The following is a 17,306-nucleotide window of genomic DNA, read 5'->3' on the forward strand; positions in this document are numbered from 1 at the left end:
GCCCTGTCTCTTCTTCAGAGGAAACCAACCTGAGGCCTTCCTTCACATGCAGAGAGGTCTAGGACAGGCCACTTAGCAATGACTCTAGCTCCCTCTTGCCTCCAACATCCTTGTCACTTTTCTGTAGCAGCTCCTTCCCTCTTTCCTCTCTCACGTACACCCTCGTTGTTTTACCATATTTCATCTGTGTAAAAATGTTGATTGGCAGGTTTGAGATGATTTTTCATTGCACACCTTCCTGAAGACCAGGCCACATTCATCACAATGTTGCTTTTAACTTTTATGTACTTTATGTCATTGACTCTGCACTTTCAACTTAACAGCGTTGTTGCCATCAAAATTATCCCATCATAATAATGACTATTATGTATAGAAGCCCTAAAACTGACACTTTAAATAATTATTAAAGACTTGCAGGTGTTGTGTCATCCCAAAATAGGTATGCTCTCTAGCGAACTGACTTTTTATTTCAAGTACCGCATTGTTATTGCTCTTTTATAAATACTACTTCTGTTGTATCTGTGCCCACTCTTTGGGCATCATTAGTATAAAATACTAAATCACCTTACTTGCCAATATTTTGAAAAGTTTAAACTCCGAGGACTTTAGGAAAATATTCAAGAAAGCATCCACCAATTAGACCACTGAAAGTTTTTGCAACTTACTGGCCTTTGCCTTACAAAGAAAATTCAAAATTAAAACCTGCTGTTTCTATGACCCTATGTGACTGAATGGTTTCTTGTGGCTTAATTTTTTGTTAATGTCATCAAGTAATAGTTACTATTCAAACATATCTCATGTATATATCTTTTTGAAAATATTAACATGCTTAAAAACAAGTAAAATAAAATATCAGGTACAGCTGAAAATGTAAGAAGAGGTTTGAAATTATTTGAATAGTATTCTATCCTTCTGTATCAGTAAATGTCACTCACTGTTGAGCAGTCAAACCAAGTAATTCTGGGGAAAACGGGTAAGTTCTACTTTGACTAATAAATATGAAAAAATATGAATATTTTCTTGAGATCTACTCAAAATATATTTACCCTTCATCTTCTTCTTCTTCTTTTTTTTTAGTGAGTAAAAATAATACTGAGGGGACTATTGGTGAGTGTACTGTTGAATGCGTGCTCAGTACTACTAGATAGCATGTTTTAGACACATAATTATTTTAACATCGTGTTAAGACTGTACCCTGGGCAAGATCCAGGTTCTTGGACTTGTTTATCTTCTGTGTGAGGACAACTAACTGTCCGACGCCAAAATACAATGAACTTTCAAATATCAAAGAGGAAAATTAAGTATTTCAGGTCCTCAGCTGGTTTACAGATGTGTGAGCTTTGTAGTCCATTTTCTGGTTCCAGTAGGGCGTTGTGACAATTTTTCCAATATGTGTATACTAGATAAGTTTTGGAAGTAAAATTACTTACTTTAAATACTGAAATAATTTTCCGAACTTAAAATTTTTATGTTTATTTTTCTTAGAAAATGAAGTCTAAAACCAAGCTTCACAATTTTTAAAATACTTTTGAAAGTAAAACGTATTAAATTAAGGAACCTTTCTCTGTCAGGAAAATAAATGCCTTTTGAAAACAGGTATTCATTTAGATCTATGATTAACCTTTAACAAGATCTTCCTGTTAAATTGTACGTTTGCTTTAATCTCAGTAGGAAAAATACAAACTAGTATTGCAGCATATAGAGTTTCTATATACCCTGTGGACGTCAAATGATCTCTTACAGCTAAAGGCACATCTGCAACATATTTAAATGCCAGCTTTGGGCATTATTAGTATAAAATGCTAAGTCACTTTTTCTGGAAATATTTTGAAAAGTCTGAACTCCAGGAGGAAACTCCAATAAATGGTAATCTTATGATGCCATTTGTTTCGAGGGAGTGGTGGGAAGATGAGTGGCTGTATGGCATATTTTTCATTTAGTGAAAAATAGTATGATAGTCCTCCTTCAAATAAGTCTGAAGTTTGGTGGTGGAACAATGGCTGTGCTAAAGACTGATGTCCTCTGTACCAAGTTTCAGGACACTGTAAAATGATACTAAATTCATATTATCAGTCGTTGTAGAAGTGACAAAAGTCGTCAAATTTGGGGCTCCCTTCAAACTCTGAGAGTCTGTGCATTTATGAAAGTTCAGGAATGACTACTGGTTGGTTTTAAATAGTAAGTCTATCCTAAGTGTATAATAAACTAAAAACCTCAGTGACTGATATGCAAGTGTGTAAATTTTTTTCTATGTAACATTCAATGAAAAATTGTAGTCCCACCACAGATTTTTTTCCTTTTGTCTTGCATTTTTTATTCTGTCTCTCTCTTTTTCTTAAATACGTCATTGAAGGTCAAACATTCGGGACAACGTAGAAATGATTAAGCTTCATAAGCAGCTAGTGGAGAAAAGCAATGCTCTTTCAGTAATGGAAGGAAAATTTATTCAGCTTCAAGAGGTACCGTGATAATTTATTTTATTATGGTGATACATAGATACAAAGGTTCGAAAATAGTGTTCAACTTTTTTTTTTTAAGTAGAATGGTCATAACACTAAAAAGTAGTTTTGCTCTTTTTATTCTCAAGTGTGTATAATTTCACTTCCTGTATGGTTAGCTATTTATAACTTAATAACTAAAGAAATAACTAACTGCTTGGACTTTTTATAAATATCTGTGTCATCTTAAAATAATAAACACATTTATCATAAAGCATCTCATGTCAAGAAAATTTATTTTTAACTCCTTTTATCTGGAATCATATGGGCACATAACACTGAAGATTTAGATGTATTTGCGTATATCTTCAGTTCTAAGCATTTTGAAATATCCAAGATAGATCAATGTTAAGAATAGATTAATAATCAAGTTTTGTTAAATCTTTTTTGATATGTGGTGTTTTGTTTTGTTTTGTCACTACCAGTATCAGAAAATATTTGAATACCCCTCATGTCAACTGTCAGTGTATTTATTTTAAATCCTAACCTTTCGGTTGACAGTACTTGAGACTCTTATCCCCATGGTTGTTTTACCAAGGACTATGGCCGCACAGGAATGTGCCATCAGAGGACTCCTGTTTATTGGCACTGCATAATTAACATAGGTTCTGGAATTAATGAACTCCAAAACATTCCAGATGAGCAGAATTCATATTAAGCAGTACTTTCTTTGAAGTACTGAAACAAGGAAAACAGTAAATTGATGCAAAGCGGGTCATCTGAAGCCTAAATTCACTATTGAATTAGATAAATATTTCTCAGCCATACTCTGGGTCATGTTTTCCATCCTACAGGTACCTCCTTAATGTCAAGTAATACGCTACCTTCCATATAAATATGACGGTGTATGAAAGAGAAATTAATTAGAGAATGGGATTGATAACACTGTCTGCAGATGGATGGAAGAGGGAGATTAAAAATACATGTAGCTGAAAGCCATCTCTAAAAGGCAGCATTAAGAAAGGAATTAAAAAGTGATTTTGCATTCTTTTATCACTTTGACTGTTTTGATTTCCATTTAACAGTGACTCCAGGTATTTGTTTAAATACCATGAATATCAAGTGTCTTCGGTAGCACAGGTACCTCTTTTGGGTAGAGATTTGAGAGGTTCAGACCAACAGCTTCACCGAGATATGAAGCACAGAGAAAGCTGGTTAAAGATACTGTTCTGTGATTATAAGCAAGATTAACAAAAATTGGACTCAAGTAGCTCAATAGCCGTGTTTCTTTTAAACAATTGAAGAACTTCAATAGAAATTTAATGATTTTAATTAGCAGATAAGGCATTACATGTTATGGTCATATGGACTCTATGAAAAGACTTTAGTGTAAGTATGTAAAATTGAATTTAAAACATATTCATAAATAGGTCAATTTTGAAAATTAAGAAGACTTCAGTAACTATTTTACTGAATTGAAATTCTTAATTGTATTACAATTAGAAGCTAACCTTCCAAGGCTATTTATATGGTGTGGTGACAGATCTTTTCAGTTTGAATATCTATGGTCAGCATTTATTTTTAACCCATGCAGCAGCATTTTTAGACAGCATGTCCAACCACTGTAACCACAGCAAAAAGAAAAAATAATTACTTACTAAAACTAATTTACTCACTGGTCACCATCAACAAGTCAGAAAACCAGGAGGAAATAAAATAAAGGACAAAAACAGCCTACATTGTGTGACTCTGTGCTAAAATATTTTCTTCCTCATGATACACTTTGGCCAAGAGTATCCTTTATGGAGACATTATACATTGTATAATGGCACATTAATACAGTAGCACATATACATTGTTTGTGAGATAAAGAATAAACAATATAACATGGACTTCAGGAGTAAATTCATTTATGGAATGGTAATCATTCATTCAAAGCAGAATCCAAAAATAGTTTTGAAAGAATTTTCCTTTTGTTTTTTAGAAGCAAAAAACTCTCCGGATCAGCCATGATGCCTTGATGGCAAATGGAGATCAGCTAAACATGCAGCTTAAAGAGCAGCGTTTAAAATGCTGCAGTCTTGAGAAACAGTTACGTTCCATGACATTTTCTGAAAGAAGAATAGAAGAGGTAAGCTCCCAAAAAGTTTAACCATCCTTTGCATTAACACCTCTGTGTAACTGTTTTGAAAAAGTAAAATAGAGACATTTTAAATATTATATTGACTTAAAAATCCTAAACTACATGCATGGCACTTTGAGCACAGCAAAATATAGTCAACATATTATGTGCATGGCAAATCAGTACTTAAAAATACTTGCAAATGTGCTGAGATCCACTGTTTATCTAAAGGATTAAGGATCCTTGAGGAGACAGCAAACCATAACATTTTTAAACGAACAAATGCCAGATTACCTGAGGAACTTAACTTTCTCAGCCTTAACAGCTTATTAGTCATTTGAGATGTCAGAACAATTATAGGAATAGATCTGTCTCTAAGGAGAAGGATGTTCTGCCCTCCAACATCAGCAATTTTGAGAATTTTTTTTTTCTAGGAAGTTGTTTCAAAACTCATCTTCCTATTCATGTTGCTTCTCATGTTTCCCAGCTAGCGCAATCTTTTTCTGCAGTCTGTTAAACTTGTCCTTAAACAGAATGGAAATGAAATAAGATGTCTACATTCTGTTCTCATCTTGGAAGAATCTTTTACAGTGTCTCACTAGCATCAAAAGAATTTTGAGAAGAGAATGAATTTTAAGAGTACTCTGATCCATGGGAAAAGGTTGTAACAACAAAATATACTGGTGAATGAAACTTAAATACTAGAAATAAATACAGAAAGCTACATTTTAGTTATCAAGATATAATTATTACCCTGAGTCTATTTCAAAAAATATTATTCATTGGGGTAAAACAAGATATACGATTTTATTTGTTCATTCATTTGAAGGATGTACTACTGGCTCTTTGTAAATTCCAAGTAACATGAGAAATTGTGTTTTCAGAGTGAATAGTGATTGACACAAGTTGTTTGAACCACAAACCAAAAGAAAAGTTAATCCTTTTATTTTGGGGAGCCAACTGGAAATTAACACAAAATGAATATAATGATGGAATTCATCGCAGAGGACAGTAAAAAATATTATGTTTCCCCAAACTTAATAGCAAGCTTTTAACACGTTCTTTATTGAATTTTGGTACATGTTGCCATAAAGCAGTGCATACGTTCCTACTAAATTAAAACAGAAATATTAATTTCATGTTTACTTAACAACTTGGAAGAAAAACAATGCTAAATTAAATACAGATGATATAATTGGACTAGTTCACAGCTGCAATTTAGAAATCAAGACGTGTTAGCCTCCTCACATGCTTTTTTTAATCCCCACATGGTTTTATACACCTAATGTGTAATTTTCTTTTCATTTCAGCTGCAGGATAGAATTAATGATTTAGAAAAGGAACGGGAACTTTTAAAGGAAAACTATGATAAACTTTATAACAGGTAAATCATGATTCCGTGTGTTCTCTCCTTCTCTTGTTTGAGATCTTTTCTATCAAAACATTGGATATCAGAATACCTAATACTGATTAAAGAATTAGCAACAGATGATTGCAAGAAATCTATGTATGTTATAAAAGAAAAATAAGCTTTTTTAAGAGATAGGTAATAAGTTCTTTAACCTGAGCAGCAGTCTATTACTAAGAAAACCATATCACTTTGTTGTCAGTAACAACTGCTATCATTTATTGAACGCAAACTGTAAGCTAGCAGGCACTATGCTAAATACTCTGCATACATCGTTATAAATTCCTCACAACAGCTTGGAAATGTAGGTATTATTAATGCACATTTTGCAGACAATGAAAATAAAACAGAATTAAGTAAATTTGCCTATATTCTTAAAGCTGGGAAGTAGTAGAGATTGTATTTGAACCTCTTTTGGTCTCTCCAAGCCCTTGTTTCTTCTGCTGGGCTACCCAGCCTATTAGCTTCGTGTGATTCTGTTGGTGGAAAGCAAAGGTATTTGCTTACAATTTTTTCTATTTCTTAAAACGAAAAACACACGCATCTTTATCTTAAGATGAATTTTAAAGAGCTGCTTTACTTTTCTTTTTTTATCTGCTTCATAATTATGGTATTTTAAAAATTAATCCCTTCTGGTAATGTTAGAAACAGAATTCTACTCCACAGCGAAGTTTACTTAAATGATACAGATGTGTGTGTATTTTTAAGTCTTTTCAGTATATGATACTGATAAATGATAAATACAGGTTTACGTGAAAGTAAATTTTATATATATTGAAATATATATGTTAGAGCTGATATTCAACAGTTGCTTCTAATTGATCATATTCGGAAACATCAGAAAATAGCCATCTGATCTACAGTTATATCTTTAACTTTTTAACCATGTTTTATGTTTGATATGTTTTGCAAACTAAATTTACATTTTATAAATTAAACAAATTATACCAAAGAATGTAGGGAGAGGCTTTTATTTTGATTTACTTTGAAGAGATAACTAAATTAATGTTACGCATCATTCCAGCGGTATGTATCATGTATGTTGCTTATACTAGTGTTGATTATCTTTGCACAGGGGCTCATTATATTAAGGGTTACCAATAGCGGGTTGAGACCTCAGTTAAAGTAACATCCTGTGCTCTCCAGCAAGGATAGACTGGCTAAACAGCTTTATGTGGAATTTGCCTTGCACCCCCTCACAGATCATTTGGCCTCAGTGCTTTGTTCTGGTCCCACTCTCATCGGCCCTGATTAATTTTACCTAAAGCATTTATTATACCTCCTATTTTATGGTATTTCTGTCTCTATAGAACAATGCATAGGTTTATAGTGATATATACCTAAGTAGTTAGTAGTTGTATGTTTGAAATGTTAGAATTTCATTATACGGAGAGATCATACCGCTACCATATTATATGGCAGAGAAAATAATGTTATCCCCATATCTTATAAATAAGGGAATTGAGACTCAAGAAAAATTAAGAGACTTGTACAGAGTCACACAGCATTGCTGAGACTCCAGTACAGGACTAAAACCCATTTCTTTTGACTCTAAAACTTGAATTTTTTTTTCTCTGTGCCTATCTCTGATTTTAATTGCAATGGAAGATTGTATATGCAAAAGGGAAACATTCATGCAATAACAGGATGGTCACACATTTAGAAATTTTTATTGATTTATATTTATCTTAACATCTTGTAATTTCAAGTAATTTAACATGGTCTTAATACATGAATATAAGTGCCATTTGGTCATTACTTATACATTTTCTACTTCCCCTCAGTTTGAGAATTTACTGAAAGTACTTTCTTGTAATAAAAAACATTAAACTTAGTTGGGAATAATGCATAAATGAAATTTTAAGAAAGACATGTTTTTCTCATATTTAGTTTATCACCATGGAACTTTATCTTTCCATATTAGAAGATGATCTAAGAGTGTAAATCTGACTTTGAAGGGTTTTTATTTTTAATGTTTTGCGCTTGAGCAACCTTTTTTTTCCTGTCACATTAAAAACAGACTTCATTATGCTGCTTACACTTGAATTTTGTGTGAGGTGTATGGAAGTAAATGTGTATAAATGAGTGTCAAAACATTTGTGTCAAAAAAAAATGTCACTTAGGTACAAAACCCAGCAAGCACATGTGATAGTAAATAGAGCTATAAAATTCTCTAATACAGTTTTTTAAATATATAATGTGTTTTCAGAAGCATAGTTGGAAAAACTCTACAAAAATCAACATCCTCCCCAAGATTCTTTACAGCTCTTGTATTTCATGGCAGTGTTATTCATCATTGCCAAATAACTAATGCTCATCACAAACTACATGTATTCCCTGTTTGGTTAGTCATAGTGATAGCATGTTTTTAAAAGGAGAGCATTTGTTTGTTATTCAAAATTGGCTAGTTTTCAGGAGAAAAATGTGATGTGCAGATTGCATTCTCATCTTCCTTTTTCAAATGATATTTTGAATGTGTTTATTGTTTGACATATGACATATTAGAGAATCATCTGGTAAGGTAAAATCTTCATGTTAGTATTTGGTATGAGCCTTTTTTAATATGTTATAGCATGTTTGATACTATGCCAAGAAATAAGTATAACTTTAAGAAATGTTCATTTAAAAAGCTCAGAATAAAATTTTTGCAATTAAGTCTTTCTATTTGGTCAGAGAGAAATTCTATACTATAATATAGTACAGCTGGGTCCCATTTTTGAAGTTAGTATATAGTTTTAGGGTGATATAGCTGATGAATGCAATAGTCCTTCAACTATAATGTATATCAGTAACCTGAAAAACAGTAAAATGGAGGTTTCACCAACCCTGTGAAACCTCCCTACCTGCCCTCCTCCCCATCCCCCAATACCATCCAATTCAGATTCAGTCAATTTGAGTCTAAATCCAGAGACTCTTGTTAAAGGTGATTTTAAGGTATTAACTCCTGAGAGACACTAATCTAATAACTATTTAAAAGAAGAGTTGGTCCAGTTTTTGAAGATGATATTAACTGTTTTAAGAATTGGATGATTCAGGTTTTTACAATGTGATAGTCATCTAATATCCAAAATTTAAGGGAGCACTGCTGACCACCCATAGACTCTCTGTGCTCCATTTCTGTAAAGCAGGGGTCCCCAACCCCCTATTAGGAACCAGGCCGCACAGCGGGAGGTGAGCGGCAGGGAGCGAGTGAATCTTCGTCTGCCGCTCCCCATCGCTTACATTACCACCTGAGCCATCCACCCCCCACCCCTGTCCGTGGAAAAATTGTCTTCCACGAAACCAGTCCCTGATGCCAAAAAGGTTGGGGACCGCTGCTGTAACGCGAACACCTGTCCCCTACAATCTTCTAGGAGACATGAAAGCTCATATGATCCTAAATGAGCACTTCGTGCTTCCCAGAAATCAAACTGAGTACATTTGGGGCATCGTTTTTCCTTTAGTAAGTGAAATATCCCCATGTTAATACGCATTTAATTTCCACTAGGCCTAACTAAAGTACCTGTGGATTTCTTTATGGATGATTAGAGCTTATTCTTCCCTATCTCTCACATTAGGATACCCTTGAACATTGGAATAAAAGGAATTCTTTCCATAAGAAAAAAGACCTTAGGGTGGAGATGAATTCTTCATCTCTTTTTTTTATCTTATCACGTTGTTGATCAAGGGTGTGTATTTACAGTATGCTGACCCATGACTGCCAATGGACTGCCAATGGACATGCCAATGACCACAGGAACCAATGGGCATTCCACTGCAGATTGATATTTTATCACTCCAGCAACATAATGTAACAATGAAATGTGCACAAAGACCAACTATGATCCCCTCCTCAGTTGTCACTGTAGGCAATGTACAAAAACATTTTCATGAATAAAAGGTTCTCAAAGACTGTTCTCATATGCAGATTTAATCATGTACACAGCCTCTACAAAGAAAATGGAGCCAGATGTGGTTTACCATTTATAGTTACACAGATGGCTCCAAGCATAGAGGAATACAGTAAATTCAAAAGGAATTCCTCATGAAACTCCAGTGGAATGTAATCCTAAATTTAGAGGGAAGATAGCAGTGGACTAAATTCAGAGTGACTTATGCTGATTTACACTAGTATTTTGTGGGTTTGGAAAAACCAGGCTGCTAAATTGTTCTTAATTTAAACACATACAGCTTCTGATGTTTCTGCCAGATTAACTGTTGGTGATCTTTTTTGCTGGTACTAATGCTGTTGGAACACTACTGTTTCTAATTTTTAGCGGCTGATATAATGTATGGTTGTGCCTATTTCATCATGCTAATTTTTTTTCCTGGTAGTACATACTTTTAATAATAAGAGACACACACACACATGCATACACACATATACACTCACATGTATGTATATATGTGTATGTGTTTGGTATATATACTTTGAAATATATTTGTTCTTTATCAAAAAATGAAAATGTAAGGGAATAGTCTTTACTTTAGTATTTAAAGTACATATTTGGATTTCATTTAAACCTAGGTAACTCTACCTTTGATAAAATTAGCTTAAAACATTGGTATACCAGATCCATGTATTTTTTTAAGGTTCCATACGTGAAATGAGAACACTGATCGAAGAAACAGATGTCATATTTAGAGAAACTTCTAGAATTCCATTTATTTTTAAGGTCATGTTATTTTAAATGCAGTAAAAACATTCAGACTGTAAAATAAATACACAGTTTTTTGTTCTTTTGAAAGCAATGCCTCCCAGAAAAGTATCTCTTTTGGAATAAAACCTCAGACTAGCTGGGAGCAACATTAAGAGCAATTTTCAATAAGAAGTTTCTTTTCCATTTACTTCATCATCGGTACAAAACCAGATTTTGTAAATTTCTGGTTCCTTTACTGGGTTTAAAATAAGTAGAAGGGTCAAAGCTGCTGATAATTATTCAGTCATATCAAGCTTCACAGATAATAGTTTTCTGCTGAAATACAGATCAAGATCAGTTTTTCCAAAACCTGGCTATCACCTGGGGAAAACTATGAATCCCTGGGCCCCAGAATCTGCATTTTTTAACCTAGCACCAGTGTTTCATGTAGGCCAGCATTTGGGAACCACTGGCCTAAACGAATGTTTACTGTATAGCTTCTGCATACCATTTAGTTATTTTTCAGCTGATTCTTCCAACATCCTGGGTCTGATCATTAGTAGATTTTCATGATAGTTTAAACTGCTACACTTTTATTGAGGAATAATAATTCTATTTACATCATTCTTATCAAGGTGTTCTTATTGGGTTTTCACCCCAGTCATGTGTTATGAGTAAAACCGTTTGTCCTTAGCCTATTGCTGTTTGCTTTTTAGGACAAAAACTGCATGATCATTGCTTCTTAATATCAGAATCGCCGTCTTATAATTCAAAACGCTATCATTTTGTGGCCAGTATTTTGTAAATATGTTATTATCACAGACTCTTTAAAAGTTTCAAATTCTGGAATTAAAGATCAGGTGGGGAGTCCCTTTTCTCTGTATTAGGGTTTATTCGTGGGGAGAATGGTTTTGTCCGATGTCTGCTGCTGAGGTTTGGAACTGTGGATTCCTCTGGAGTATGTACAGTATCTGAATTCCTTTACTAGTTCCACAAAAGCTGCACACTGCCAACTTTTCTGACTTTAGAGCTCTAAATTAAGGCCAGTTCCTTTGCTCATCCCACAAACTCTTTCATGTTCCCTAACCGCAGCCTGAGAAAGGCGCCTTGGTTTCAACAGCAGCAGACCAGCATATGTTTACTTAATTCCTAAGACATGATGATAGTGGTCTCTGTGCCACTAAAAGCTTTTCTCTTTATTATTTTCGGTTGGAGCTGATTTCCAAGCTCTCCTTGCCTGTCGCGTGTGTTTTGCAGTGCCTTCAGTGCTGCCCATGAAGAGCAATGGAAGCTAAAGGAACAGCAGCTGAAAGTACAGATTGCTCAACTCGAGACTGCCTTAAAATCCGATTTAGCAGACAAAACTGAAATCCTTGACAGATTAAAAACTGAAAGAGGTACATATAAAATGACTACTGACTTACTCGTTTCAGACATGCGTGTTATTCATTGTTATTCACTGACTTGATAAGTACTTATTACAGTGCCTGCTGTTTTGCCAGGCACCTTGCTGCGTACTAGGGACACAGCCTATATTAACAGTCATCCGCTTTTATGAGTTTATTGATTGCTCTAAACTTCCCTTTACTCAGCTTAGCGTATATGCCAAAGGAATTATTTTTTCTCAGAGTTCCTCTTGTTCAGGTTGTCTTTAATTTGTTTAATTTTCCTGAATTTATTCAAGAGTCAACAAGTGTTTATTAATCACCAGTATGTGGTGCTAACTAGGCATTATTCTAAGTTCTGGGGATACAGCAATGACTAAAACAAAGACCTGGTCCTCACGCAGCATAAATGCAAGAGGGAGAAACTGGCAGTAAGTAAATAAATATGTGATACATCAGGTGGTGGCAGGTGCAGTGGAGGAAAAACAAAGGCAGTGTAAGACAGCCGAGGACGGCAGAAGTCTTGCTTGGCTGTTTTTGATCTGATAGTGAGATGGCTAATTCTGCTCCGTGACAGAGAACTTAAATAAAGAAGCCTTGTCAAGATGTCCCTGCTAAAATAATAATCATTAACAAGTTACATGTTATGATTCCCAGATCTCACCCTTCTTGTCTCACAGAAGTAAAATAATTATAATTAAAGTAGATGTCTGCTCTACTATATTATACACACATATACACACAAATGCACAATCAGGGAAGTGAATTAATCACTCCAAGTGTTGCATCTGTTTGCTCAGCCAGTAGGTAAACCCAGCGATGTGATAATAAGGTTGCTCCTTTTGAACACTTGCAATTCAGTTGCATGAGAACATTTAAAAGTTTAATGCAGACTCAGTTAAAAAAACAATTACATATCTAGTCAGTACTCTCTATATTGATTTAGATCACAATGCCGTATTTCGTTAACTCTAAAGATTTTTTTTCCCATTTTAATATCTCTGAAATTGGGAAGCATCTTATAGGTGATAACATTTTTTAAATTATGGTGTAACTTTTTTTATCATTTTAAGAAGTCTGAAATTGGAACACATCTTATAATCAGTGGGGTCTTAAGTTCAATGAAATATGTGTGCAGTATTTATTTACCAAGTGGTTTAAATGATGACAGATGGTTTATGAAATTTTCTCCAGAAGACTGTGAGTAGAATAAAATGATGACATGATTTCTGACTGGGTGGATATTTTAAAGTTTTTATGTCAAAGATTCTTAGTTCCTAACTTTAATAGGTAGTGTTAAATACCTAACAGAGTGCTTTGTTTAGTAGTTGCTCAATAAATTCTTCCACCGAAGTGGAAGTGCTCTGTATTTCCTCTCTCTTTTCTTTCTTAAGGAAAGAGAAATGAAATAAACCTTTCTTGTTTCTGTGCTTTCTGTACTTCCCTAGATATCAAAAATTCCAAAACTCTTATCTTTACACATTTGAATTGGTCTCTGGTAAGAAACTCTTAAGAGGATAGAATCTTGGTGGTCTTTTATTTTTAAAACCTATTTATTACTGTTGGATTAATTCTAGGGGTTCTTTTCAGTCCCACAACCCTCAAGGTAATCACTATTAATATTTTTATATATGTCCTTCCAGAGTTGTTTCTATATGTATACATACAATTTTATAATGTGCTTTTTTATTTACTGTATTGTGAAATCGTTCCTTCAGTATAAATATAAATCCGCATCATCATCATTTATAACGGGTGTCATAGTTTTCCAGTGTGAGGATGTACCATAGATTGTTTAACAATCTTCTCTTGTTGAATTTTTAAATAGCTTCCGCTTTTTTAAGTACCCTGAACATCTTTCTACACAAATCTTTACACATTTATCTGATTATTTTCTTAAGAAAAATTGCTAGAACTGAATCTTTCTTTTTAATGCAACTGTTATTTTAGTTATTTTTGCTTGCATACCTGAAATTTACAGGTCTAATAATTTCAGTTTTTGTTTCTTTGTGAAAATGTTAAAATAGATTATAAGAAAAATAATACAGCCTTTAAACAATTTTTTCCAGGAAAATACTAAACAAAAAATTGAAGTTGTCTATTTAAGGAAATCTTTTAATATTTAGAAAGTTGCTTTTTTGTATTACAGATTTCAAAATTGTTTAATTTTACTTTGAAGTCTCTTCACACATTTACCTTTTCATGTATCAAGTGTTCTCTGCCAGAAGATGTTTCCCTGGCTTCTTGTAGTCATTCATCTAACTGGCAAATTATTTTTAGAGAATACTCACCTCTTTATTCAAGGTACAAATTAGTTTCAGATTGTGCAAATATGTGGGGGAAGGATATGTAAATGCAGTTTGCATTTGGTTAATGCTTAAATTAACTGCATGTGTTTAAGGGCCTGCTTTTGAAAGTTCCTTTCTATCTTTAGCTGAAGTGCATAATTCAGCATAATGCATAAGGTTATATTGATCACAGCTGAAGTATTAGCACAAAGGAGCTCTGAAAATTGTTTAGTTGAATTGTTCTCTGCACTCTGCTTATTAATGGTGTGCTTGAAGAACATAATTTTAAAAGAGTGAAATGTTATCTCATTTGAATAAAATGCTGTTTAGCTTAACCTGCTTTTTGTCAAATCATAAGGTAAGGAGGTTATGTTTCATCTTGTACAGGGTGCTTTGATTTTTCATATTATAATTCAGCAAGTCTATTTCCTCTTTGAACTATAATGTCTCCATACTTTTTAAAGTCCCAGGAGTGACATCCCCAGTAAACAGTTTAAGAAAGAAAAAATATAGTAGATAATTCTACATAAAATTCAGTAGAGAGAAAGTTACTGGTGCTCAGTAATATCTTCTCCCACTAATAAGTTATCTTCCCACTAATAAAGCCCTGGTTTTAAAAATACCAGTTAAGTGGGAACATAGTTGTTGAACGAAAAATCAGAAAAGGAAGAAATATTTGAGTAAGTTCATTTATACCAGTAGCATATTATTCTCAGGACTCTACTCTGAAAAATTGAAAGAATAGAAGACAGCATAGAAATAATATACACTGCGTCTGGATGAAGATGGAACAGTCATGTCCTTACACTTTTGGTTCCCCTCAGAACCCCTAAAAGTTTCACTAGCCAGAGAAGGAAATTACATTATCCTCAGGACCTTGGTTTTACTTCTTGCTGACTACATTCACCTCCTTTTTTGTTACCTAGTCATTCTATCTGGATGTTGTTTTAACCTCATCAACATCAAATAAAGGGTTCCACATTCTTACTCTACTCTCTAACCAAAAGAGCAAGTTTATCTCATAAGAATTCATATTTATTATTAATCCTAATTTTTAGTTTAGAGATAAATGTTTGATCTTTCCCTTAAAAATTTCCAAATATTGTTCACATTTGGAAATTCTTTCATTTAATTCACTGAATATTAGTAATTTGTACTCTAGGATAACCTTCTAACCTCTTATCAATAAGAAAAATATTTACATATTTGATATTAAAATGGCTCTACATACCCTAGGGTAACTTTTTTTTTTTTTTTTTTTTTTACTTTTTAGTTTGCCAGAAGTATGTTATATTAAAAATATTCAAATTTAGTTCATTTTTTCTTAACTGTGTAATTTACAGTTTTTACTTATATATAGCATTTATGGCTTGGGAACACAAAGCTTTATAAAAGTCAGAAACATATTTTTGTATAAAATGCAGTCAGTGTGCAAATGTATTCATGTAAAGAATTCTTGGCAAATACGTTGATTTCCCTTTTTTTAAGAAAAGGAATGATGATCATAAATCTTTGTGAGCAGGATGAAATTAGTAGAGACACTTTGGATAACATGGTTTAGAGTCAGTCCACAGGGAGCCAACAAAGGAGAATACTTGACCACCACAACGAACTCTAGTAAAGAAGTACACTTAAGAACATAGGACTAAAGAGTAGATTTGTTAGCTAGCTATTATGCTTTCTTTTTTTTCAGTTAAGCATGTTTAATGCAGAGAGTGAAAAATTAGTCTCTCTATGGATTTGCCATCCTCTGTAGCTCTACCCTATACGCCTGCTTGTGGGTCATGGCAAATGAGCACATAGGCAAACGTAACCTGTCTCCATTCCTAATTAATAGTGTGAACTCTGTGAATAAAGAACACACATGAATTATTATTGATACTACCATGCACTGGTTGAGAATCCATTTCTCCTCTCTTAACAGATTTATTAAAAATGGGGTTGATTATAATTCCATAATTCCAGAGTTATTATCAGAGAAATTATCTTGTTTTAATAAAAAGACTTTATGCTGAATTAGGAAAAGATAACTCAAGGAAGTCAATTAGAAAAAACTAAAAGAGAAAAAAAAATTTTTGCATGCCTTTCAGGACCCTTAATAAGTAAGTAAAAATCATGGATTTAGAAACATATTTTCTTAGGTATTTTAGATAGAATGTTCCTTTGAAGTTCCAGAGGCCACAATTTCCTTATATTAATACTGTGAAACTAAGTCCTAAGTTTTTGATAAGCAAGTGAATCATATGGTAGACACATGATGGTGTTCATTTGTTCCTCATTCCCCTGCTGCCTTAGTCTAAGGTGCTAGCTCAATTTCCTCTCTGGCCAGAACAATGCTAGATCGAGCTTGCTGTGTATCATGAATTAAGTCAATTTAAAATGTGTTCTTATACCTCATTCTCACTTACCTTTCAAATTGTGTCTACTTCATTTTTAAGACCAAAATGAGAAAATCATTCAAGAAAATAGAGAACTACAGTTACAGTACCTGGAACAAAAGCAACAACTTGATGAACTTAAAAACCGCATGAAGTTTTACAACCAGGTGAACTATTTTCTTATTTAGGAAACGAACTCCAGATTTTTATCTAAATAGGTGAACTATTTTCTTATTTAGGAAACGAACTCCAGATTTTTATCTAAATATTTTATACGTAAAGAAAACACTATACCACAAAGCAAAAGAATACAAATAGATAACTTAGTTTATTAATTCATGGTATCTTGCAGTTTATGTTCCATGAGGGTAATCTACATAGTTGGAATGTCTCTTGCACTTTCCATTGTGAGCTTTTACTTATCTGTCTTTTGCAGGAGAGTGATATTAATGCTGATGAATTGAGTGAAGCTCTCTTGCTTATAAAGGTAACTTTCTAAACTTCATCATGAATTTCATGTCTACATATAACTGTTTCAGCATAATGATGACCCTTATCTGTAACCTTTATACTTGGAGAATGAATTATTCAGGAAAAGTGGTCAGGTGACATTTAGTTACAGCATATACATATTTCATAATGACATCAAAATTACATTAAAGTAGACC

General features: G+C 33.5%; 1 protein-coding gene across 1 annotated transcript in view; it reads left to right on the forward strand.

Annotated features, from left to right (window-relative positions):
- RPGRIP1L (RPGRIP1 like) overlaps positions 1–17,306 on the forward strand; it is a 95,494-nt gene that overhangs the window by 22,583 nt on the left and 55,605 nt on the right. Inside the window, exons 7-12 of the mRNA XM_061172844.1 lie at positions 2,354–2,459; positions 4,423–4,569; positions 5,871–5,944; positions 11,845–11,984; positions 16,699–16,805; positions 17,075–17,125. Coding sequence (XP_061028827.1) covers positions 2,354–2,459; positions 4,423–4,569; positions 5,871–5,944; positions 11,845–11,984; positions 16,699–16,805; positions 17,075–17,125 — 625 coding nt within the window. The remainder of the gene's footprint in view (positions 1–2,353; positions 2,460–4,422; positions 4,570–5,870; positions 5,945–11,844; positions 11,985–16,698; positions 16,806–17,074; positions 17,126–17,306) is intronic.

This window comes from Eubalaena glacialis, chromosome 18, assembly GCF_028564815.1.
Source record: "Eubalaena glacialis isolate mEubGla1 chromosome 18, mEubGla1.1.hap2.+ XY, whole genome shotgun sequence".
NCBI lineage: Eukaryota > Metazoa > Chordata > Mammalia > Artiodactyla > Balaenidae > Eubalaena > Eubalaena glacialis.